At 35.7% G+C, this 26279-nt stretch overlaps 4 protein-coding genes and 1 long non-coding RNA gene across 9 annotated transcripts in view; 4 read left to right on the plus strand and 1 right to left on the minus strand.

Moving 5' to 3' along the window:
- The window catches only part of LOC111807995 (ras-related protein RABF1-like), a 5375-nt gene extending 3783 nt beyond the window's left edge, over window positions 1–1592 (plus strand). For both annotated transcript variants that reach the window (XM_023693745.1, XM_023693744.1), the window contains exons 6-8: window positions 124–213; window positions 338–424; window positions 1290–1592. In XM_023693745.1, coding sequence (XP_023549513.1) covers window positions 124–213; window positions 338–424; window positions 1290–1328 — 216 coding nt within the window. In that variant the 3' untranslated portion in view covers window positions 1329–1592. The remainder of the gene's footprint in view (window positions 1–123; window positions 214–337; window positions 425–1289) is intronic.
- A 1796-nt stretch (window positions 1593–3388) lies between these two features.
- On the plus strand, window positions 3389–9655 carry LOC111809039 (glycerol-3-phosphate dehydrogenase SDP6, mitochondrial). 2 transcript variants are annotated; one of them, XM_023695360.1, is made up of 7 exons: window positions 3389–3812; window positions 4053–4526; window positions 5058–5389; window positions 6636–6796; window positions 7146–7404; window positions 8963–9261; window positions 9347–9655. In XM_023695360.1, coding segments are annotated over exons 1-7 (1890 nt in total). In that variant the 5' UTR covers window positions 3389–3448; the 3' UTR covers window positions 9348–9655. The 2 variants fall into 2 exon arrangements, with proteins under 2 accessions (XP_023551128.1, XP_023551129.1); XM_023695361.1 differs by lacking the exon at window positions 9347–9655 and having other exon boundaries at window positions 8963–9262.
- Window positions 9656–12379: 2724 nt separating this feature from the next.
- LOC111808897 (sorting and assembly machinery component 50 homolog B-like) lies at window positions 12380–15801 on the minus strand. 2 transcript variants are annotated; one of them, XM_023695131.1, is made up of 5 exons: window positions 15005–15801; window positions 13665–14150; window positions 12998–13510; window positions 12677–12801; window positions 12380–12564 (listed from the first exon to the last, which is right to left on the minus strand). In XM_023695131.1, the coding sequence occupies exons 1-4, from the start codon at window positions 15563–15565 to the stop codon at window positions 12718–12720; spliced, it is 1644 nt and encodes a 547-aa protein (XP_023550899.1). In that variant the 5' UTR covers window positions 15566–15801; the 3' UTR covers window positions 12380–12564; window positions 12677–12717. The 2 variants fall into 2 exon arrangements, with proteins under 2 accessions (XP_023550899.1, XP_023550898.1); XM_023695130.1 differs by having other exon boundaries at window positions 12380–12801.
- A 539-nt stretch (window positions 15802–16340) lies between these two features.
- Window positions 16341–21016, plus strand: LOC111809030. Of its 2 annotated transcripts, none has more exons than XR_002817169.1 (5): window positions 16341–16996; window positions 17652–17769; window positions 19502–19547; window positions 20150–20331; window positions 20636–21016. It is a non-coding gene; the product is annotated as an uncharacterized LOC111809030 (long non-coding RNA). The 2 variants fall into 2 exon arrangements; XR_002817170.1 differs by having other exon boundaries at window positions 16341–16769.
- A 1317-nt stretch (window positions 21017–22333) lies between these two features.
- Window positions 22334–26279, plus strand: part of LOC111808876 (kinesin-like protein KIN-UC) — a 12075-nt gene continuing 8129 nt past the window's right edge. The window contains exons 1-6 of the mRNA XM_023695097.1: window positions 22334–22778; window positions 24010–24110; window positions 24380–24502; window positions 24741–24926; window positions 25730–25951; window positions 26038–26200. Of these exons, the coding sequence (XP_023550865.1) occupies window positions 22511–22778; window positions 24010–24110; window positions 24380–24502; window positions 24741–24926; window positions 25730–25951; window positions 26038–26200 (1063 nt within the window). The 5' untranslated portion in view covers window positions 22334–22510. The remainder of the gene's footprint in view (window positions 22779–24009; window positions 24111–24379; window positions 24503–24740; window positions 24927–25729; window positions 25952–26037; window positions 26201–26279) is intronic.

Consider the following 26279-nt stretch of genomic DNA (forward strand, 5'->3'; position numbering starts at 1 on the left):
GGGGGGGGGGGGGGGGGGGGGACCTATCGTTAATGTGTTCGTTCATTTTGATTGGGTTTTCCTTTGAGCTTAGACTAATTCACAATCTTCATGATTCATATTGGGCATATTGGGCACTTACAGGAGCTACAGAAGCATGGCAGCCCTGATATCATTTTGGCACTGGTCGGTAACAAAGCCGATCTTCTAGAGAAAAGGAAAGTATCTGTTCAGGTAAATTCAGTGTTATTCAATCAAATGGCGTCCTGAGATCATTTTCGTCTATTTTGTTTTTTGCAAAATGGGGAAAAGATCTTGTAACTCACTAATATGAGATACTTTTGTTTTACTTTTGAAGGATGGGACTGAGTATGCAGAGAAGAATGGAATGTTCTTTATTGAGACATCTGCAAAGACTGCAGATAATATAAACGAGCTGTTTGAGGTATTCCTGATTTTATCCTTTTAGTATGACTTTCATAGCTGCTGTTGATATATAAGTTTGTATAGCGATTTTTATGATATTCCGCAGTTCGAAGAGCGGTATTAAACAGTTTTAATTATTTTCTACCATCCCTTAGTGCACGTTGACGTTTAGAAGTTCAGAATCTGCTTTAGTCATTGTCATAGCCAGAAATCTTCATAATATTCATTAAAGTTGCGGAACTTTAGCACACCAATTCTCAATTGGTAATTGAAATCCAGAAGATGTGAAGTTCGAACGTTCTTTCACCCCAGCTTTTTGTATGGTGGTTGTATCTGTCATTATGCTAGCTCCATAAGGTGTCGAACGTTCACCTTAAATCTCTATCGGTGGTTTTATCTTGTCACGATTGCTCAACGCCACCATTAAAATGGTGGCTCGTTGGAGGACAAGTTCAGTTGGAATTTTTCTGACTGTTACCTCTTAGCTGATTTGTTGTCTGTTTGGACTAGAACGTTCTTTCGCCTATCTCTCTAATTCGTGCTCGTTCGGATGCTTTATGAAACAGCTAGTTGTTAGGATTTTTTTTATACGACCGACCTTTTTGTTGAAAAAATGGACTAGTCCTCTGATAATTAGTTATTTTGTATACTTTACCCGAAAATTGAAATCTTTGAGAAATACACTTCGTGGCTTGAAATATGTGAAGACGTTCGATAGTTTTGTCGTGATCACTTAGCTGAGACCCTGTCTCCCTTTCATATAACGCTTCTCTAGAAACACATTTCACCAGATGTTTAAGATCCATGGCTTTGTAGATTTCACCAGATGTTTCCACTCAAATACATTTCAAGATCAAACATTTCTTCTTTATTTGATTTGTCAGGAGATAGCGAAGCGCTTGCCACGACCAACTTCCTCGTGATCTTGCCGTGACGTGAATGATTTTATCAGCAGCAGCAGCTTAATTTTCAGGAAATCAGCTTGCTCCCATGTGATCTGTGTATAGTTCGGTGAGTCCTGCAGCCTTTCGCTTTGTTATTTGATTCGACTTGTTGATATCTTAAATCTAAAAGTGTAACATTAAACAGATATGAAAATGGTGAAAAGATTCATTCCTCCCTTTAAACCACAAACTGCATTTGGTAAACTATATTTGCTGTGACTGATAGAATCATTACTTAGCTTATTTTCCTCTTTCTTTTAGATAGGATTTAGTTGGAGTGGATAAACTGAAACTCTATATGCAATCTCTAAGTGCATTGAAGGGATCAAACTGGGCACTCATTTCTATGTGGATGGGTTTATCTTGAGTGAATCTTTTAGTCGAGATAGTCTATGTCAGTTGAAATATGCTTATGCTTATGTTCGTGGAAGCTTTTAGAATATTTCGAACTCTGGCCAAATGTTTTCATCACTTGATCATGATTCATGTCGATCTTGCAATCATAGTATCGATTAGTGATCCCTCGACCTCTCTCTTTCTTGTTTCTTTTCTGGTAATCTAATTAGAAGATAATATATTTTGGGTTCGTATTTCCTACATTTAGTTCTAATTTAATTTCTATAATTCTGAAAGTCTCAAATTGATTTTAGACGACATTGAATTTAATTTTAGTTTGGCCGAGTAATTTTCTTAAATTTGAAAGTTAAATATATGGTTTAGTCCTTTATAGATTATCATTTTTCAATTAAGTCTAATTTTTAAATAATATTTTTGGGGAATTTTCATTCGTTTAGAGACTTTTTTTTTTCTTCTTCTTTTCTTTTTCAATTTAAACTCAAAGAAATTAAATTAAAACTTTTAAAACGAAAATACACCAAAAAAGTTACAAATTTAAGACATGTATTCTTTTATGTGAATGGGTGAACCGGAGAGGTACAGTCACGTGGATCCCGGCACCACTTGGTACGGTGGCCGCCGCCGGGTCACGTGCTCCTACGGAGGCTCTTTTTTTCTGTTTTTTTTTTTTTTTTAATTTTTTTAATTTTTTTTTAATATATTTAATATATAAGAATATTGTGAATTTACCTGAAAACCAGTGCCTTTATTCGGGTGCAGATGAAAGTTGAAACGCCCATAAGATTCTTCACACCCAAGGACAAATCATAATTATATATATATATATATATATATATATATATATATATATATATATATATATATTTTTTTTTTTTTTTTAAATCCTCGACTTCCTATGTTTATAATTTTAATTTTTAAGCTTTAAAATGATAAAAGAAAATAAATATGACTAATATTTAAAAATTATAAATAACACCGTTAATATTATTTATATAATTTTTGTAAATAATGTGATAAATAATATCAATATTACTTTCCAAATTGAAATAAATAGTAACAAAATCAATTGAAATTGAATAATAAATATTTCTTCTATTTTCAACCCAAAAAAAAAAAAGAATTTTTTTATTGGAACAATTTGAAACTTTTAATATTCCATAATGGAAATTAACTTGAAATTTAAGAATATTCGTTTCTTTAATTAATTGCTGTCCTCTTTTAAGTTATATTCACATATATTTTTGGACTTTCCATATTTCATTTTTCTATAATTTTATTTATTTATTTATTTATTCTGGATTCCGTTTTTATTTAAACTACCTGTATTTCCATCTCAAGCTATTTTCATTTATTTATTAAAAAAAAAAAACTATTTATCCTATTTATTTAATTTTCACAATTTCCAAAGCGAGCTATTGATCTAACACGTGGATAATCTTTTAAGCAATTATTATTATTATTATTATTATTATTTTGATTAGTTATTTTAATTATTATATTATATTTTAGATATTATTTCAATGTAATTTGATGTTTGACTTTTTCTTTTTTTGTAAACTAATTTCAGGATTTACGAACTATTTAAAATGTTAAAATATAAATTAAATATTTTATTTATTATTATTTTTCCTTAAGCTTTTAAATAATCAATTTATAATTTTATTTTCATAAATTCACTGCGATTCTATTGCAACACGACATCATCAACATCTTTCTTCCCGCGGTCCTGGATCACCGCCCTTATGGCCACAGCCACACGGCTGGGTAAGATCGCCGTTGCCGCCGTAGCCACCGCTGCCGGCGGATCAATCCTGCTTCAGCCTTCTCTCGCTTCTAATGACCGTGGTACCAGTGGTCACGCTCTCGAGTCATACAGGAACAAGATCAATGATCTGACTGCAGTTGTTCCGCCCCGATCGGTTCAGGAGTCGGCTCTGATCGGTGCCAGCCCTGTCAATCCTCTTGACATTCTTGTTGTTGGTGGAGGCGCCACTGGATGTGGCGTCGCGCTCGATGCCGTTACTCGAGGACTTCGCGTAGGCCTCGTTGAGCGCGAGGATTTCTCATCCGGGACGTCTTCGCGCTCTACCAAGCTCATTCATGGAGGTACTGAGAATTTAATGAATTTGAAATTCTGTCATTGTTCGTTCTTTGAGTAAGCCGTGTAACCTTGTTTCGAAATTCCTACTTTGGTCGTTCGTTGAATAATGATTGATACGGTGAAATTCTGCCACTAAATTTTATAATTTTGGTAGATTTGGATACGAATGGATTGAATAACGATAACATGGAATTGTATTCGGTTTCTAGTTCTTGGACGCTAAAATGTCTCGTATTCGTTCTCAGGCGTGCGGTATTTGGAGAAAGCAGTGTTCAATTTGGATTACAAGCAGCTTAAATTGGTGTTTCATGCGCTTGAGGAGCGAAAACAGTTTATTGAAAATGCACCACACCTATGCCATGCGTTGCCGTGCATGACACCTTGTTTTGACTGGTTCGAGGTCATCTACTATTGGATTGGGTTGAAGATGTACGATTTGGTTGCAGGGTCTCGCCTCTTGCACTTGTCTCGGTACTATTCTGCCCAGGAGTCCGTGGAGCTCTTCCCTACCCTTGCTAGGAATGGTCAGGGCAGAAGTTTGAAAGGCACCGTTGTGTATTACGATGGGCAGATGAATGACTCGCGGGTCAATGTGGGGCTTGCTTGTACTGCCGCTCTGGCTGGTGCGGCGGTGCTGAATTATGCAGAAGTCGTGGGATTTTTGAAGGATGAGGGCAGTGATCGAATCATCGGAGCGACAATTCGTGACAAGTTGTCAGGTGCCAAATACCTCTTTTGCAATCTTCTACACCTGAATTGAGTTGTTTTGAAAAACCTTTTTTAAGTTAATTTTTACAGGGCATGTCATGTGGATGCTTACAGTTTCACTGGAATTGGAATCTTCATGGTTCAACCTTTCTCTCTCGAAAAAAAAATATATTTTTACCCTTTCCCCATTCTCTTTCCCATGTCGATTTTGTTGCTCTGTGGCAATTACTGTTGAAGGATTGGACATCAGTAGAGGGGCCCTGAAAAATTATCATCTTCGACACATGACTAGAATCCTTGAAACACTTGTCTATTTTTTGTTGATCAACTTGCTATATTGATTTAAGATCACCCCAAGAATCTCCTGTTGGAAGATGGAACTAAATTTTACATGGTTCTGTATGTGGCACAAATGACAATAGATGCTAGTTGAAATTACACAAATAAATAAGTAATGGAGTAATGAATAAAATTGTAGACTCGCTTATATATTCCTTTTATTTATCTGATCCTCACTGTCACTTACTATTTATGTGTACCAGGTAGAGAGTTTGATACCTATGCAAAGGTGATTGTCAATGCTGCTGGGCCATTTTGTGACTCAGTGAGAAAGATGGCCGATAAAGAGGCAGTGTCTATGATCTGTCCCAGCAGTGGTGTTCATGTAGTTCTCCCTGATTATTATTCTCCCGAAGGAATGGGTCTGATTGTTCCCAAGACCAAGGATGGGCGTGTTGTTTTTATGCTGCCATGGTTAGGACGAACAGTTGCTGGAACCACAGATTCCAACACTGGCATCACTATGGTTCCTGAGCCACACGAGGATGAAATTCAGTTTATACTGGATGCAATCTCTGATTACCTTAACGTGAAGGTATGTGATTTTATATTCTAACCCATAAAAAGGTATTTGATTGATCATTAACACCTGTTTCTTTTTCTTTTTCAATATAACTTGATTGCATGAATAGCTATGTTAAGATTTAAAACAGCTCGAAATTTTTTTTAGGGACCTCCTGATTTCCATGTATTTATCTGCATTTATGTTTGTGCTTTTCATCCATAATTTATACAAGGTTGTCTTTTCCTGCTTTGTGATAAGAACGTTGAAGCTCAAAGTTCTTATCCCTTTTATCTTTTTATCTTTTTGTCTTTTTGTTTATTGTTTGTCTTCTTATCTAATCAGTCTATGGCATTGATGATTTAGAATCCTTAGGAAATTAACATTTTGAAAGATCTTACTTGATTTCCTGGACCAGAAAAAACATGGTAGTTGTAGTGTTCTTTCAGCTTATGTATCTGTATCTTGTTGCTACTTGCTATGCTACATTGCTTCAATAAGATTTGCCTGTAACCTCAGTTGATAAGTACTCACAATCGAAATCTGTAGCAAAATATGCGTTGAAAAAGAAAAGAAAAAACTTTTCAAGGTATAGCAGATGACTGTTTTTTGTTGATTCCTAATCGTTTTTGGTTTCATGTATTAAGTTCGAGTTATATGATTTGGCTCTGTTGATTCCTAATTATTTTTTTATTTTTTTATTTTTTTATTTTTGTTCCAACTATTAATTTTGAATTATCCCCCTTTGCTATGAAATGTCCAAGTGTTAAAGATTGTAGGGGTAATATCATGAGAAAAGAGGGTAGCATTTTAGCACAGTAATTTTTAAGTCTCTTTAACACTTAATAAGCTAAAATAAAATTGTGGGTTTTTTCTGTTTAGTATTTGTGTAGCAGTAAAGTTAAGGTTAGTCATCTCTTCCTAAGTTTGCATGTGGAGAATACGTTTAAAGATGACTCAGACTTATGTCTATTTTACTGTTCCGTCATGTGGATGTTTGAGGCTAACAGTTACCTCAAACAGATGGTTATCAGTGATATGATTTTGACTGCTGGTATTTGATGCAGCAAAGGGGACTGTAGATGTGTAGGTGGAGATTGTGCCTGATGGATAACTTATATATTATGGTTTCAGTGTTTAAGCCCTTCATGGCCCCTGAAAAGTTGTTTATGTTGTTCTAGTTAGCTTCACTTGCGCGTGATAAAAAAATTGATTCCATTTCCTCCATTCTGATAGTCTTCTTCAAGAGATCCAAACTGAATTCCTCTTCTAATTTTAGGTGCGGCGAACAGATGTTCTCTCAGCTTGGAGTGGTATTCGTCCTTTGGCTATAGATCCGTCAGCTAAAAATACGGAGAGCATCTCAAGAGATCATGTTGTTTGTGAAGATTATCCCGGATTGGTCACAATTACTGGCGGGAAATGGACTACTTATCGGAGGTACTATTATCCTGGCTGTGTCATAAAATATCTGGCCTACACGCTTGAGAATTGTTAATAACTGAAATGGAAATCTTAATGCATGTAGTAAGCAGTCAATAAGTTCTTGCCGTATAGGCTGGCTGGCAGAAAGGAACTCATAGTGACCCTTGCACCTTAGATGTTTTGACACTCTTTATCTTATAGTCTAGAGTAAACCACATTATCGAATTGTAAGACATAATCACATAAATGCTCGTTTCTATCTGATTTTATCATTTTTTTTTTAACCTCCGACCTTTCTTCTGCCTTCAATGTCTTCACACTTTCTTTTTACCACGAGTATAGTTCTGATTTGAACTGGTTTCAGCATGGCAGAAGATGCTGTTAATGCAGCTATAAAGTCCGGAAAGCTGAAGCCGACAAATGAATGTGTAACTAACAAGCTGCGACTTGTTGGTGGAGATGGATGGGGACCTGCATATTTTACTGTCTTAGCTCAACAATATTTACGCATGAAGAAGAGTCATAGTGGTAAAGTTGTCCCCGGAGTTATGGACACTGCAGCTGCAAGACATTTATCTCTTGCGTATGGCATTTTAGGTGAAAAAGTGGCCGCTATAGCCCAGGTTTGTGTTTCTCTCTATACCATTGCTAACTCTTTTTATTCTTTTTTTCTTTCTTTTCGTACCCATTTCACGTGTCTCTAAAACAGTTATCTGCTTTAACTACCCTTCATGTTGTATATTGATAGCATAGTCATATTAAGGTTGAATAGGCGTAGGAATAGTGGTTACATATGCTACAAAAGTAAGTGGTTGGCACCCTTAACTCTCAGATGGGACAATCTGCAGGATGGTAATGTGGCTTTATCCTCCAAATTGTTGTGGTTACCCCTTTGGAGGATTTCTCGTTACAAGTATGGATTGAACAAGGATTCACTATAATAGCTCTGTAGCAAGTCCTAGGAACATTATTCCTTAATCTGAAAATAAAGAAGTGTTGAAGATTAAAGTTGGTAATGGATCCTCAATCTCTTTCTGGTCAGATTGATGCCCAATATCACAACCTCAACGGAGAAACTTCGGTGTTCAGTATCTTTATCGGTCAAGGATTGCCTGATATAGCGGGGATCTAGTACTCACTTGGATTGAGATATCTCACCTTCTTGAAGGTGTTCGGTTCTGACCAAAGGGTTTAGACATGGTGGAGTTTGATTCAAAAGGCCTTGTTTTACCTCAATCTTTCTTCTCCTTCCTTAACGCACCAAAGGAAATGGTGATGGTGTTTCATTGAGCAGGTCTTATAGATTTTTGGAGGAAGAAAGTGCCCAAAAGGGGTAAAAGTTTTAGTTTGGTCCCTTGGAGAAGGAGACATGGTTAAAGAAAGGAACTCCATGTTCTCCCTTCCCCCAAGCTGGTGTAATCGTTGTAAAAGCAGCTATTTTAGCTGTCTTCCGATCCTACGGCCTGATTTGGTCTTGCGCAGCTACAGGTGTGTCTTGTGGGGAGTGTGGTACCAAGGAATGCCGAGACCCTTATAGATAAGTCAAGAAATTGGGATTTTTTGTGAGGTCTAATTAATTTTCTCCTTTTAATGGTTTACTCTTTCTTCTTACCTTCTTTTTTCCCAACTTCTTTAATTTTTCGTAGGCATCATGAGCAAAGTCTGCCAAGGTGATTTGGAAAATTCAGACTTAGTCATTTTTTGAACTAAATATTAATCCAACTAACTTATTTGGGGAAGGGAACTAGCTGTGCATTGGAGTCAGACCGAAAGAAAATTCAATTTTAGTAACGTAGCCTTTGTTTGATAACGATTTCGTTGTTTATTTTTAGTTCTTGAAATCTAAGTTTATATAAACCCTACATCAACTTATTGGTTTCTTTGTTTTGTTATCGAGCAAAGTTATGAAAACTAAAAAAAATAGTAGTTTTTAAAGATTTATTTTTTTTTAGAATTTAGAAAAGATGAAAACTGTGGTAAAAAAATTGGGTGAAAAACACAATTTTCAAAAACCGAAAAACGTCTAGTTAACAGAATCTTACCGAGAGAGATTTAACATCAATGGAGTTGCTAAAGGCTTATACATTCTAATAAAATGACGACCTTTAGTTTGTAGAGACCCTTTTTAATCTTGTTTGTGCAATAAACTATCAAGGACTAAATCAATTTTTTTAATGATAGAATGAGAATTTGGGTAAGCGGTTAGCCCATGGCTACCCCTTCTTGGAGGCTGAGGTTGCATACTGTGCTCGGCATGAGTACTGTGAATCTGCAGTAGATTTCATCGCCAGAAGATCACGGCTCGCTTTCCTTGATACGGATGCTGCTAATCACGCATTGCCTCGGGTAATCGAGATATTAGCAGATGAACATAATTGGGACAAGAAAAGACAGAAGCAAGAACTACAGAAGGCCAAGCAGTTCTTAGAAACTTTCAAGTCTTCAAAGAATGCCCACTTCCACGATGGAAAGCACAGTTAGTGAGTACCTTTAATGCTTTGTGTTTGTTAAAATATTTCAGTTCATACATGTTCATGATCATGATTTTGCTTGTCTGAATTCAAGGTTTTCAAACACCCAACCAACCAACCAACCAACCAACCGAGCAGAAAGTTTTCAGGAAAACTCAGCCCTCCACTATAATAAACTCAGCATCAGGTGCAAAATAAATTTTCTTTGCATCTTGTCTTTAACTTGTGATTGCCCTAGGCTGATATAGTGCAGCCTAACACATACCAAAAGAATAAGTTACTCAAGATTGTTTTATTTATTATTTTGAAAATCACATTTTCATTTTGCTGTCCAATTTGTATGAACTTTTAAGAATTTCCAGTTATAAAAATTATTGGTGAAGGCTATAATTACTTTGTGATCTTGATCGAAAGTTTACCTCTATCTTTTCATTCTTAATAGAAGGACCAGAGTGAAACCACTGAGTTCATGGTCCTTTTTTCAATTCAGAGCTCTGCCCATAATTCATATTTAGTGTTTGTTTAAACATGAGGGGCTGGCCGAATGCTTGAACCTTTTTGGAAGTCTTAAGTGATGATAAATAGGTGGAGGCTTTGCTTTAGTGGGGAGCGCTGTATAATCAAGCATAAGAAGAATATGAAACTTTGAAATTCAAAATATTTGAAAAATTAAAGAGCTTTGCTTAAAAAAAAGGTAGATATAGCCAACGAGCACGACTATGATGTGGTGAGGTACATTTTTTTTTCTTTGAAATATGTACGAATTGATTTGAAGGTGTCTATCCCAACGGTTAAATAGTCAAGTTATGTGCATACTGACTCGAACGCTCACGACTATGTAATAGAATCTCTAAAGAATCTCTAAAGGAAGCGTATACTAGAACAGAATTACAAAATTAAAGAATGCTACAAACTATTTTCCTCTACTTTCTGAAGTTTTGGTCCAAGAAACTTGGTTGATTGTCTCCCAACGTTGAAGCTAAATTCTAAGGTAAAGAAGAGTAAGTGGTGGGGTGCATGTGATTGATAATTATTATGTTTTAAGTTAGTTTCTAATAACGTGGGTTAGTGTAAGGTTAGATTGTCTACTTTTTGTGCTCGTAGGTTGACTTTCCTATGCATCCGGACTAAGGTCTCACAAACGTGCATTTCCCTTATGCATCCAGTCGCTTCACTAATGTGAACAGTCGTCGTAGTCTCGTCTTTCTAGTAGTAGTCTAGTGTTCAAACAAATAGCTAAGTTCAATCTTTCGAGACCCCATAACATAAGAATGTCGTGAAATGAGGTCAGGAGATCAAATAGGTGTGAGTACTACCACTTGTATGAGTGTTTCATAATCCAACGATAAAATAATAGTGTTTTTTTTTATAAAAAAAATTATTTGTGCAATTTAGTACAACATTTTAAATGTGGTTTTTAAAAATGTGAAAAACATACAATGAACTAGGAGCAATCAATATACGTATCGTCACCCCTTAACTATAGCTTGAAATGATATGATGACATCAAAAGATGACTTTTCATTTTAAATCAGTTTATTAACGTTACTTTTGTTGATCAAGGTTTTCTTCATTCATTGATCATTTCAGCATAGTGTCGCCTCCCTCGACCATCTCATATGAATGTCTCTCATCTCCACGCCATTAACCATCTTCTGGTGAGTAGGAAATCTATTCTTCAAGTATTAGTGTGTGAATTTTGAATGTAATCTATAAGAACAACTCATCATTCTTTGGGACTATTGAAATTGAAACATACTCAGTAAAAAAGTGTTTCCATTATCAGAAACTGCAACTTGAACTCCAATGAAATCCCCCAATTCTCTCATATTCCTCCTACATAGAACACTATTATGTCTAAAAAAAATAATACTGTGACAGTAAATATTTTGTCCATTCGGTATTCAACATATCATTCGATGATATCACACCGTTAATAAGTACTTATTTTATGGCAAACAATGAAGGAAGGTAATAAGAAAAATTTTGACATACAACCGTGAAAGCAGTCAGAGGAGAAAGCCTTTTGTCAAGCAAGTCCATAAGAAAATGTGTAGAAAGTTTAGGGAAAAAATCCGTTTGTATCCTTGATGTGAAAGCAGTCAAAGAACAAGGCCCAAAATAGACATTTAAAAATCAAAGAAGGGGGTAGAAAGGTAGCAAAAGGCAAGATTTCTTGAAGTCATGAAATTCCTCACATGGTTAAGAAATAAGAAAGCTAACACATTTCCTATCCCCACAAAGAACGAGAGAGTTCTCATAAGAACGAGAGAGTTCTCATAAGAACGAGAGAGTTCTCATGTGTGTTGACAGTTGACATTCATGACCTTAGCAGAGCCATGTCGACTTTCCCAATTGAGGCATTCGATAATTTGATGGGTGGGCTTACCATGAGCTCGGAGACCAGGATCCCTTTCCCAGAGTGGAAATAGTTTAATAAAAGAGAGAGGCAGGGTAGGAGAAAGAAAAACAGAGTGAAGGTGTGGATCTCGCGTCGGTTGGAGATAAGAATGATGCATTCTTTATATGGGTGTGAAAACCTCTCCCTAGTAGACCTATTATAAGGATGTGAAAACCTCTCCCTAGTAGACCTATTATAAGGATGTGAAAGCCTCTCCCTGGCATACCTCTCAGAAGAATTTGAAAACCTTTCCCTAGCATACCTCTTAGAAGGAACCTCTCCCTGGCATACCTCTCAGAAGAATTTGAAAACCTCTCCCTAGCATACCTCTTAGAAGGAACCTCTCCCTAGTAGACCTGTTATAAGGATGTCACTAGCATACCTGTTATAAGGATGTGAAAACCTCTCCCTAGTAGACATGTTATAGGGATGTGAAAACCTCTCCCCCAAAGAGGACAATATCTGCTAGCGGTGGGCTTGGACCGTTACCATACTTATACTATTCTATTTGAGAAGCTTGATGATCTAATAGAATCACAAACCAAATTCCAAGTGGAAAATGGATTTAAGCATTTAAATATTCTAGAAGAACAAAATTTTCAGGAATATTTAGATGGGGTGGAAAACAATGCAGGCATGAAGGTATTTGATTCTATTCAAAGCAAAATTGATCATATGATGAGCACAAAATATATAGTGGAGAAACAGAAAATCATAAACCATATAAGCTATGAAATGAAAAAGTCTCATTTCATTGATGGAGGAAGAAAATTATCCGCCCATTTGGGTTAATGGAACGAATTTTGAGGGGAAATTTCCGTAACCTGTTCAAATACAGCATCACAAATCAAATTATTCTCCATTCTCCATGGTTGAAGCAAAACTTTCTTTTTCCTTTTTTTGTCACTTCCCTGGACGTGTAAAAGGAAGTTTTTTCAACCAGTTCAAATTGTAACTAAGAAAGGGCAGCTGTCAATAAGCAAATGAAACAAATTGCCAGAAAGAAATTAACTTCCGCCTTACTCTGTAACTCCTGGACATGAAATCTCGTCAAAATTCAATATTTATGATGGAGCAGAAATGCTAAACCGAAAGCCAGTTTTTCCACGATCATGCTCTTGTTGCTTCAATATGTAGTAGAAGTTCCCCTGTTCATAAACCAAACTAGAATAAGTAGTAAGTATATAAAAGATCGAACAGCATTCTACAATAGGTGTCCCTTTTCCTGTTCAAAAGAAAATTATACGGTGGAAACAGCAAGCATGACACTATATAGGATCAAACCCAGACCAATAAATTAGGCACCAAAATAATAAAACACACAAATCAGAGATTACGACTGACCTCTAGGCGGAAGAGTCTTGTTGGAACCACAATCCCAACTCCTACAGAGGTACGGAATGTTTCCATGAACTTCTGAAAAGAGAAACTACGAAACTCATTCTCTGTCAACTTAGCAAGGTTCCCTGCACCAGCAAAGATGTGTCCGTGGATTCCATGTTCTCTTAACCAGCGAAGTGGGAGGTCAAATGAAAGATCAGCAAAAGCAGTGACTGCAAGATCCCCTCCAACAAAATCCCTTCCAAGAGCATCATTGTCTTCACCCTTATTTTCGTCTCTCACTTCCCGCCTTGGCTCAGTTGGTCCCATTCCACGCGTTTTAAATCCCCACACAGTTGTGGGGCCTCCAATGGTGCATACTGGAGAGAAATCACCACCTAAGAAAAAGCGTTCTGGAAGGGATGATGGCTTGTTCAAGAATCCATTTCCCCAAGGAAGGACAACACCGGCAGAGACTCCAAAGTTCATGGCAGCACGATCAAAGCCGAAAGGAATGGCATACCGTAGATCAAATTCCTGTCAAACGTTGGAAACATAGTTTTCCTCAACATTGAACGAAGCAAGTATTGCATGGTACAAGTATGAATGTCCAACAACGAACTGTTAACTACATGCAGGCTTACGCAAATGTTTTGTTGTTACAAGAGAGACAAAAAGACAAGAAGAAAACCTGGCGGACAAATCGCAAGCTCCGGTGATCAGGTGCAAGGCCACCAATTTGACTAGTAGAAACAAAAGCATATCCTCGAGTTGGCCTCACTGCTGAATTCCTCTTGTCAACCTTAAAAGTATATTTTAGAGAAGAAAGTAAACTATTTCCAAGTTGTCTCCTTATTGAATTAGATGCCATCTGTGAAGGGTCAGTTATGGTGCGCCATCCAAGGTTGTATCCCAAATCATGATACTTAGTAGAATATAAACCAAGAGAAAGACCTAAAGACCGCTCTTTGTAAGATGAAAACTCCATCCAATCTTGGGAAAGTAGGGATAGTCGTGCCACCAAAGGAGTCATCAATCGCTTCAGCCTAGGTAAATAAACACCGGCACTCACCTCAGATGTTTGATTAGGACCGTAGGCCAAAGAGCCATCCCATAAATCCCCATATCCAAGCCAATTTTTATACTTAACAGAACCTTCAAAAGTCCACGAACGAGCCTACAAAAGCATTATACCACTTCAAACTTCCCACTAGAGATAGCAAGCCAAATAGTTCATGCACGAATTCCAATTATACAAATATATATATATATATATATATATATATATATATATATCATCGAAGGGAACAATAGTCTGGTTTTGAACAGTGAGATCACATAAAAAAATAACCAGAGTTTAAGAACTCAGGGTTTCTAATTGTTATGTAATAATCATTAAAAAGTTCGATATCCATAGTAACGAGGTTTGGTGCCATGAGTAAAGTTTCTGAAAACAATGATAAGAGTGGGAAAAAAAAAATCTTGGTTTCACATTACTAGTGACAGAGAAGTGTGCTTCCACACACGGACAACAGTATGACCCTCCTTCCAATCTACTTTAATTCAAGACACTACATAGTTCACTTCACTCTCATACTCATATACTGAATAATGACTCGAACAAACAACCATTCTTAAGGCAAGAAATGAGTGTAAGATCACCAATGTAACGACCTTCATGCTCCAGAACAGTTCTAATGAGTTTTATGCCCAGATAGTGTATAAGGTACAAAATACAGGGAGCATACGATCGACATTGTTTACTACCTGGGAAGCTCACTTTTAGATTCTAAATTGCAGCAAATCACTTCTGTCATATGTTAGGGTATAGAATTTGCACATCTGAAGAGGGAACCACGACAAGCACAAGCCACATAAAAGATATCAAACCGTTTAGATTTAGAGGGGTAGACAACTATATCAATGCAGGTCTTTTCTTCCTTCTTCGGTAATATCTTATCAAACAACAAGCCATTGATTAACGCATTAGACACGAATATCTACATATATACATACAGAACAAAATCTTACCGCAGGTTTTGTGTAAGCACCGCATTCGCCGGAGAGAGGGTTGCCCGTCTCCACAACCTCGATGACAACATTTGCGGTACCAGGGAGCTCCGGCGGGCCTGAATCAAGAGTAATCTTGACAGAGTCGAAGATCTCGAGCCTCTGGAGATTGGCATTGGCTACGCCCGCGGCCTCCAGCAGTTCTTGCATAGTTGAGGCATTCTTAATAGCCTCCACTTCGGCCTCGATTAGAGAATCCTTGGTCTTCGAGTTTCCCTTGATCAAAATATCATGAACCCGAAGTCTGACCTTCTCCTTCCTCATTCGCTCAACCAGATTCTCTAACTTAGACCTTTGAGCAATCAACCTAGAAGCATCCAAAATAGGCTTCCTCCGCGGCGGTTCCTCCTCATCGTCATCCTCATCATCCTCATCTTCCTCGTCTTCTTCCTCGTCTTCAACTTCCTCATCTTCTCCATCGCCATTTTCAAAATTGGAAGGTTCACGCTCTACCTCCTCCTCCTCCTCCTCCTCGGAGCTCGTTCTTATCGTATTTTTCCCTACTTCCTCGGATTTTTCCATTTACAATGATTAAGAAACAGACAGTAATTTCCAATGGTTGAATGAACTCACTCGAAAATCGCAGATTCTGAAATGAGAACGATTGGAGCAGTATTCTCGGCGGTTAACGATCAATTCAGCAGAGATGAAAGAATCCAGCCCTGGCTTCAACACACAACGACGCCTACTTTGCCCTTTTCTTCCATTACTCAGAATTCAACAAGAAAACCAATGCTGCCTGCGCGAACTCTGATTGATTCATCGGATTCTAACTCCATGGAAAAAAGCGCGCGTTTAACCCACGCGTCTGGGAGAAATGTTTTTGGGCCTCGTGAGCCCAATGTTTTGGGCCTTCGGAGTCTGGGCCTTTCTTAGTAAGAACCAACGAATTAGGGTTCAAAATTATAATAATTTCCTCAAATTTTTTAAAAATAATCTTAAAATTTTTTTTTACTACTCTTAAACTTTTAATTAAAAAAAAATTAATACACTTAATTATTTTAAAATATTAAAAAATATTTTTATTGTTAATATTATATTTAAACAAATATCCTTAAAATATTAAAAATAATATTAATACCTTTCACCTTCATTTAAAAAAATTATTGTTATCATTAATATTATAATTAAAAATATTTAATATTATTAACATCTCCGACCTTTATTTTAAAAAATTATGGTTAATATATCGATATTAACGTTTAAAAAATAGTTTAAAATTTTAAAAAATAATATTAACATCAATATATAAATAGAAATAGTTTACTCACATCATCTCTCAAAACCTTCGTTCATCCTCAAACCTCGTTCGCGCCATTCCTCGCAGCTCCTGTTCTCTCTCGCTCCAGTTCCGCTTCCAACGCCTCCTCTTCATCTTCATCTTCATCTTCGTCGGAATTGAACATCACATTCGCGCCCCCAAACTCTTGGCCCAAATCCGAAGTTGAAGATCCTTTTCAGTTCATTGATCGAAACACCGGTGGTCAGCTCATCATTCTTTGGATAGTTCGCGGCGGAGATGGCACTCTCAAGCTCCAATAGCATTCGCCTACACGGTTTCTTCAATCCATGTCGGAGGATGAAACCTAGCCCAAGAAGAAGAAGAAGAATTCTGCTGATAAACGCGTACTGAGCCCCCAAGCATTCGAAGGCTGCGCGTAGACTTTACAATGAGAATATTAGGGATTCGTTACAACGTCTCGTAAAGTTCTTGCTGCCGCTGGAGGTTTGTGCTTCTTACTCTTGATAAGTTTTTTAAGTGTATCTACCGATCTTCCGATGGTTGTTTGGTCAAAATGCTAATTATGGCTTATAGCTCGGCGTGTTCTGTTCCACAGCATTCTTTTGTGCTTGTTATTTACTCTTTACTTGTTTCTGTTTTGTGCTTGGTGTGGTGATAGGATGAGGATTGTTGGTGGGGAGTCTTGCCTCGGCTAATTCATAGGTTTATAAGTAAGGAATATATCTCTATTGGTATAAGGTCTTTTGGTTGATCATGGGTTTATAGGTAAGGAATATATCTCTATTATATGAGGTCTTTTGGGGAAACTAAAAGTAAAGTCATGAGAGTTTAAAAACTTGCAAGTCGGTGCAAATTGATTCTAAAGATGATTTTACTTGGCACAATCTTTATAAGCCAATCTTTATACTACCTATGGATAGAATGGAGATATTGAACAATCTGAGCGGTTTATACACCATTGTTATGCGATATATGAGCTTAATTATAGCCTCGATCAACAACTATATTAACAGAAGCTCCAATCAATTGAGCAGAGAAAAAGTTGATAGGTGCTCAAGCTCTTCTATCTCGCAGCCTTCTTTTATGCGTACCCTTCTTTTTTTCACTGTCTATATATACTTTTCAATTTTTCTGTTTGATAGTTTGTGCTCTGTTATTTGTTGTTTGTTGTGGTTTGGTTTATGGGGAAGGAAATTGATATGAATCAAGACATCAATCATGCCATATAAATTTTAAGGAAAATGTGAAGAAAATGTTGTCAAAATTATCTAAAGATGTTTCAATTTTACATTAAAGAAGAATAAGTTTCATTTCCAAGCTTTTAAAATTTTGAATGTTTGATTTCTGAAAATGCCAACATTGCAGCAATAGATGGTGCCTTTAGTAACCAGAACCTGATAGCAATTAGTGAGGCAACAATAATTGATGGCTTCCATTGCATATCAACCACTTATTACTCAAAGGAGCACTTACAAGAATCAAGGTAAAAAAAATTCAAAAGACCTTTACACTGCATCTTCAAAGATTAGTCCATGTACAAGAAGAAACAAAGATTTAGCCAAATGTCTTTATAATATTAGTATATCAAATAAAGAAGAGAATGATATGAATGGAAAAAAGGTTAAGAATTGTAGAATATGGAGCGACAATAAATACCACCTTACTCTGGAAAGTGTTTTGAAGACTTTTTGTCTTTGTTAGTTAAACTACCATTTATGACTATTGATGTGATAGTTTTTATTATTCAATGTTCATTTAATAGCTTTCAATTCGAAGTCCATAGTTGAACTACCATTATGTTTGGAGGGTTATTTTGGCCTATTTAAAGGAATGTAATATTCAAGTTTGATTATCATCTTGAATACACAACCTTGTGTTTCTTGAAATTTTTTGGTGTTATCTTTGTTTTCAAATCTTGTTTTAGGTTTGAAGTTAAGTCGATTCATTGAATTAGTCTTTGATCAAGCTAATTCTGGAGTGAATCGTCTTAGGATCCAAGAGTAATTATCATAGATTCAAAGTTCGATATAAGATTATTTCTTTCTAACTAGCTCTTGGTTGGAATCATTCGTTAGTTAGCTCTATTTGTGAAAGTTTGCAAACGAAGGAACTCTCTTTGCAAACCCAAACTTTCACAAATTGACAAACTTTTCAGATATGCAATAAGTTATATTGGATTTGCAAAGCTAGATGTCCTTTTAGGATCTTTGCTAACTTTCACAAATAAAGCTAAAATGATTCCAACTCAGAGCTCGTTATAAGGATGAATAACTCTCCGTCGAACTTTGAATCTATGATGATCACTCTTAGATCTCAAGACGACTCACCCCAGAATTAGCTTGATTAAGACTAATTCAATGAATTAGCTTAACTTCAAACCTATAGCAAGATTTGGAAAAGAAATATAACACGAAAAGTTTCAAGAAACACACGATTTTGAATTCAAAATGATAATCAAACTTGAATATTACATGCCTTTAAATAGTCCAAAATGATCATCCAAACATCACGGTAATTCAACTACTAAGGGCTTTGAATTAAAATATATTAAATGAAAATTAAAGAAAATAAATCAAGTAAAAAATGGTAGTTCAAAAAGTCTTCCCAACGCTTTACAGAGTCAAGTGGTATTTATTGCCACCCCATACTCCAATTCATGATTCTTAGTATTTTTTCAATTCATATCATTCTCTTCTTCTTGATATACTAATATTATAAAGACATTTGTGCTAAAAAAATCTTTGTTTCTTCCTGTCCATTGATTAGCTTTGAATATGTAAGGTAAAAGTCTATTGAATTTTCTTTGTCTTGCTTCTTGTAATTTCTTTTTTGTGTACATGCAATGGATTAATGGTTGGATTCATATCACACCCGATTCTATGGAGTTACTACCACGTCAATCAAATGTATCACGCCCCCGTCTGTGTATCGTGGTGCTTTATCCATCCATATTATAGTTTTTAAATATCTATGCACTCTCAAATCATTCATTCCTTCTTGTTTGATCTAATTGGTCTTGAAGTAATGATTGCATAGACCTTCAAAGTTTCTTGGTTTGTAACTTGAATGTTGTTGATATTTGAGTTCTACTCTATTTTTGTTGATGCTATGCAGCAGTCTGTGAAGGAAAATATATTAATGCCTGTTTTCTGCATGCGGTGCTTGTAATGCATTAGCTCCTAACTAACTTACTGTGCTTTTGTTGGTACATGAAGGAAGAACCATGAAGTTCGGGAACTTGTAAAAGCTGCTGGTCTAGAGGTTAGCATCTGACCTTATTTAAGGTACTAGCCCATTACTGTGATATTTTCCCACCACGTCGGTCGGTTGATGGTATGAAATCACACCAAGAAAAGGAGGAACTCACTCTAAACGAGTTCCAAAAATGTAATCGTCCAAGCCCACCGCTAGTCGATATTGTCTTTTTTGGATTTTTCCTTTTAGGCTTCCCTTCAAGGTTTTAAAACGCGTTTGCTAATGAAAGGTTTCCATGCCTTTATAAGAAATGTTTTGTTCCCCTCTCCAACCGATGTGGGATCTCACAATCCTAATAACTCCCTTGGGGGTCCAGCGTCCTCGTTGGCACACCGCCCATTGTCGAGCTATAATACCATTTGTAATAGTTCAAGCCCGCCACTAGCAGATATTGTCCTCCTTGGACTTTTCCTTCTAAGATTTCCCTCAAATTTTTTAAAACGCGTCTGCTATGAATAAGTTTTCATACTTTTATAAAGAATGCTTATCTGGCCTCTAAATCTTAGCGGGGTTAGCTTAACTTTCTATTCAGTCCCACACTTCAATTTTATCAAGATCTATGTATTATCTGAAATAACTCAAGATCTGGGAACATGGTTTTTGTCCAGATTCCAGCTTTGCACCGACTACAAAATTCCCATCCGTTGTCACCAAAATGAAGCAACAAAAAACAAACGGACAGCAGAGCCTCTCTTGTTATACAGTACCACCAGAATCGTCCTTCAGACTGACAAAATGGATATCATTCAACTGGATATTGATACCATCCATTAACTCAAAACTCCAACAGGTACGAGATTCCCTATTCATTTTTGACTTTCTGGGTTTTTACTGAGATTGAAAAGTTACCGTAGAAATAGAAATGACTATGGTAATCAGTTTAATGAATCGATTATAGTTCTACTTGATTTATTCTCTTTAACGAGTTCTAACAACATGTGAGTGATTCGAGCTTTCAAATCTTTAGCTTCTTGGATGAAAACATACAATCTTACTTAGTCGAACTATTTTCGATTTTCAAGAGGTTAGTTTGATATGATGTCAAAATTTTCATCGTGTTAGTTATATATTTAAAAATTAGTTTGAAAATGCAGACATGCCATGAATCCTCTTGAAACAGGAGTGCATTAGAGAACGCGAATACAGATGGTGCATGGTTGTCATCAACTCGTATCGTAAGGTGTTGGGTTAAGTCTCGCAACAAGTGCAACTCTCATGTTTAGTTGCCAACGGTTGAGGTTAGAACCCTGAGTAAACTACTGATAAGCCGGAGAAAGGTGAGGATGACGTCAAGAATAATTTTAGTCGAACAAAACGAGTATCTCTATATATGTATTAACAAAATTATTATTATTATTACGATCGGCTGTAAAAAGTCATTAAATCTCTCCAATAAACTTATAACTTATTGAGGAATAATTCATCTCAAGTTGGTTATGAGCATAAATATTTCAATAAATGTCAAACAATAATTTCCAATAAGAGGGATTGTTTGTCCTTTTTTAAAACATTGTGAGAAAAACATTGCATGTGCTATAATGCTTTATACTCAAGTTCCTTGTAAAATCTTTGGAAATATAAATGTCCTACAACATTATCAATGAGACCTATGTCTCTTGAGGTCCCTACAATTTCCACGTCGAGACATGATGCACCAATTATTGACCTCTCACTTTCAAATCCGTAATTCATAAATCTTATTTTAGAGCTATAGACCTCACGAGAGAGATCGTCGATCATTAATCACATAGACTATTTTTGCAATAAAATCACTTTTGAAGTCATGTGCTGATAACGAAACGAGATAGTAGACCTGTTAGTAGTTAAAATCGTTGCTATATCAGTATTGTTCAAGTGAATGCTCTTCGAAATAGAAAAAAATTCATACATTCTATATTTTTATTAGTCGTAAAATAAATTTGAAAATATAAATCTTTATCGCCCTCTCATAATGGGTTTCTGTTCATCGTGATGCATAAAAAAATGATTTCTTTAATTATTTATAATTTCGAACGAGGGGTAAAAATTGATAGGTTAGAAAGTTTTCTTGTTCTACATCTTGCTCGTATATTATTTTTGTCCTTAAACTTTTAAAATATATGTTTTTATTCTAAATTTTATTTTATTTCAGTCTATCAACTTTCAAAACAATCATTGGATGATAGACCAAATGTTCGTCTTTTATCTTATTTGGTCTGTAGCCATGTTCGTAGTAACATGTTAGTACACATACTTAAACCTATATAATTAATTCATTAATATTAAAATATGGATTAAAATAATTATATTTTAAATATGTGAAAAATTTAAATTTTTTTTAAAGCAATAATAGAATTAAAATTTTTAAAATCCAAAGTCTTTATAAATCAAACAAAAGAAAACAGACAATTTGTTTAATATATTTTTCCTAGTAAAAATTATTTATTTATTTTTATTTTGACTTATGCTCTTTTTTTTTTATATATATTTTTTAAAAAATAAAACTAACAAATGTTCAAAAAATTGGAAAAGAAAATCACAAACAAACCGACAAATTAAATGGGGACAAGAAGAAAATACACTTTTAGTCTTAGTTTTGACATAATAAAGTCGATTTATTTATTAATTATTATTATTATTATTTTAAAAGGAGGGATTATTGAATTAAAAATAAATAAAAAAATAAGTGACATTTTTATTGGGATTAAAATAAATGCCCATTTAATTAAATAGCTATAAATTTAATTTAATTTAATTAATAAACGCTGCCGCCCCAAACGTTACCCATTTGCCAACGCGGGAACCATTTCTCTCTCTCTCTCTCTCTCTCTCTCTCTCCTTCTTCTTCTCTACGTGCCGGCCTCAACTTCTCTGATATTCGGCCATGGAGTCGTCGTCGTCCTGTAAATGTGCGTTCGATTTTCGGTGTTCAATTTCATCTGAAGCTTTGAGCTACATGCTCTGATCGGAGACTTTGATTTGGAAGAGAAATGGCTTCGAATGGTGGTGGTATTGGTAGTATTGGTGGTATTGGCAGTAATGGTTTCAGGTCTTCTTTGAGGTCCGAGAGGCAAGGTATTCATCATCATGTTCCGCTTTCTCCTGCTCATAATAACTCCTCTGCTTTCCCCATTGCTGCTTCGAAAAGTGTTGGTCATGGACAGAGTTTCAGTTCATCTGCTCGTAATAAAGCGTCTACTACTTCTCGACGCTCAGTTACTTCTACTTCAAGGTCTCATTCGTTTGACGCCGATGAAGGTTTTGATATTTGTCTCTTTTTATCTCTCTGTGTTAGTTTATTTGCTTGCGCGGTTTGGATGCTTGCCGTGTTGCTCTGTTTCTGACTGTTATTGGTTCAATACGTGTTAGTCTGATTTGTTTGTTCTCATTATGTGTTTTCTCTCTGAGGTTATGATGTCTTTACATTCTTAAATGAGTATTAACTCGCGCATCTCTGTTTGACCGTGAGTTTGCAAACTTCATGGTTTTGTTTTTGCGGTGTGAGGATATTTTCCAGCTGAGCAAAAGCGGATTGTACGAAATTGGATTTTTGCCTTTATAGAACTCTGCTACCATTCAGAAACTCGTTTACCAAATGAACCAATAATATAAATACGATAGTTCAAGGAACTTAAGCGGGAACCTATTAAACGCACAGTTCGAAGTTGTAATTGTGTACATTCTTTTTGTTACTAAACTTTGTTCGATGCATATGCCTGTTCTCTTGTGATGAGCGCAGTACGAGAAGGGTTAACATGCCAGGTGTTGAATTAAGAAAAAGGCGCTTAAAGAATTTGTAAAGTATACAAAGACGAATATTTTCTCCGATGTGATCATTTTGGAAGGACCAATGACTAAAATGATCAAATGTTGACGTAATATGATGATTGCTATCTCAGTCATTCTGACGAGATTTGAATGATAACTAACAGAGTTTTTGTGTGAACTCCGTTGGGTGTTGGTGGGAATTTAAACGGTTAGTGGAAAAACAGTGAATAGTAGTCCGCAGAAACATCACGGAGATGATCCTTATCCGGAACAGTGATGCTTAAGATAGTCCCTGGCCTGTGTAAATTCCAATATGAATACCTAAAGGTTTCTGCTTCTTAGTTAAGTGATAAATTCTTACTAGAAGTAGTTGAATTGTATATTTGTCGATTTAAAGTCTTGGGAAAATATTTTTACTATTAACGATATACATAGCATACAAAATGATTAATTTGATGAGAGGTGTTATTTTCCTTATTAAATGTCCATTTTCTTCCATCCCTGTGAAATCTTATCCAAACCAGGCTGCCTTGACAGTCATCTAAGCATCATACTCGAATTATCCATCTTTAGGGTGATCATTACATCTGCATATACTAAAATGGTTAGCTTCTCTGGTGAATAAATTTTGAAAAGGATTTTCTTGCATTTGCGAAGCTAGCATATCTTCTTGGTATAAGGATCAGGGTTTGATGTTTTTTGCCCGTGAATCTTTTGATAGATTCTCAGCGGGTGAGAGTGGCTGTTAGAGTTCGACCTAGAAATGCTGAGGATCTCCTTTCAGATGCAGATTTTGCTGATTGTGTTGAATTACAGCCAGAGGTAATTTTCAACATAATTACAAAATTATATCATGAAAATCTTATATATTCATCAATAAGTTGGAGTTTCTGCTTTTTGACATGGTTCATGTGTTGGATAAAAAATATTTAAGATTTATATCTCTAGTATACATAATATCAACAGCCTATCAATTCATCATTAGGCACGAGTTACTAATGTGCTTCCAAGTCTTGTTCTTACTTTTCTTTTGTGGGAGCTGTGCTCATAACGATCTTCTTCATTTTGTATCTTTTTATTTTACCATGTAGCTGAAGCGGTTGAAATTGAGAAAAAACAACTGGAGTTCTGAGTCATATCGTTTTGATGAAGTTTTTACGGAATCTTCTTCTCAAAGGCGTGTATATGAAGTGGTAGCAAAACCTGTTGTTGAGGTTAGTGACTGAAAAGCGAAATCATTGATAATTCCTCAAATTTCATGTTTGATATGTGTTGTGGATCAAAGGTTGTGTATGTGCATGTGTGATCTTAATTTTCATAGACATTTTTTAGTGTGCTTCCCCTATCTGGTGGTTCTTCTTATTGTATAGATAACTATCATTTCATCTTTTTAGTCTTTACAGACTATGCTAGTTAATATTTATATTAATAAGTTTGATGTACTTTTTGCAGAGCGTGCTAAATGGATATAATGGCACAATTATGGCTTACGGTCAAACAGGTACTGGTAAGACTTACACACTTGGAAGGATGGGTAAAGAAGATGCTTCTGAACGTGGTATCATGGTTAGAGCTTTGGAAGACATCATTGCCAATGTATCTCCTACTTCGGACAGCGTGGAGATTTCCTATTTGCAGGTACTATCCACGTGTGCCTTTATGAATGGTAATTCTCATACTACTTTTTGTGAATCTTTCTGATTGTTTTGTTTCTGAGTACTTTACTTTGAACAGTTGAAACTTTAGTGTCAGTAGATTTTTGCAGCCAATTACTTGATAGATTGATGCAGTTTTTATTTTCTTGAACTTGCTTTATCGTTCTACTTTTAGTTGGTTAATTTAGGATCGATCTTGATCATTTATAATTGTTTAGGCAAGACTCGAAAGCTGTAAAATGCTGGAAGAATATATAAAAAGCTGATATTATTGGATTGGTGAATTCCACAAATTTGAGCAGCAAAATATAGATTTATGCTAGGTTGAAATTGGCCTCCTGTCTTGTCTGCTCTTCATATTCCAACTCTTTATCTTCATATGAATATTTCGAGCTTGGCTAATGGTGCAACATAATCTATTTACTCTCTTTTAAGTAAATCTCTAAAATTTTCAATCTTATGAAAAATAAAAATTTGAAATCAAATACGTCAGCCTAATTATTTGCTTAAAAGAGAAGTCTGCAAGTTGAGTTTTTTTTCTCCACTATTAATTTTTTTGGTTATTTGCCGACGAACTGAAATTAAAAAGGAAGAAAATCCAAAATCTAGTTTCTATGAACAAGCCTGAATCTCTGTATCTGATATATTTCGGTCACAAGAATGTTGCCGTTGGCATGCTCAATAGCTTTTCTTTGGACTACTAAAGATTTTTTTCCAGAGTGAGAATCTACAAGTTTTCTAATGTATGTGGGAAATCAGAATTTACTGTGCTCTATTTGTTCTCAGTTGTATATGGAATCTATTCAAGATTTGCTAGCTCCTGAAAAGGTAAACATCCCTATTAATGAAGATCCCAAAACTGGAGAAGTATCAGCTCCTGGTGTTACTGTCGTCAAAATTCAAGATATAGATCACTTTTTACAATTATTAGAGATTGGTGAGTCTAATCGCCATGCAGCCAATACAAAACTGAATACAGAAAGTTCACGAAGCCACGCAATTCTCATGGTTGGTATTCAGTTAGACGTTAATATTCATCAATGGTCTTTAAATTTGTAAATAGTATATATTATTTATTGATTTGTGCTTCACAGGTTTATGTACGAAGGGCTATCAGCAAAAGAATTGAAGATATGGCTGCTTCCCAGGGAAATGACAATGCAGTTGATATTCTGGGTGGTAATGGCGTACCAATGATTCGGAAAAGCAAGTTGCTGATCGTGGATCTAGCAGGATCAGAAAGAATAAATAAATCTGGTTTGTTTTTTTTTTTTTATGGCCACTACCAACCATCCCTTTTCTCCTTTTCTTTTAATGTTGTATCTTTGTTTTTTTT

The sequence above is a fragment of the Cucurbita pepo genome, chromosome LG13 (genome assembly GCF_002806865.2).
Source record: "Cucurbita pepo subsp. pepo cultivar mu-cu-16 chromosome LG13, ASM280686v2, whole genome shotgun sequence".
NCBI classification, from domain to species: domain Eukaryota; kingdom Viridiplantae; phylum Streptophyta; class Magnoliopsida; order Cucurbitales; family Cucurbitaceae; genus Cucurbita; species Cucurbita pepo.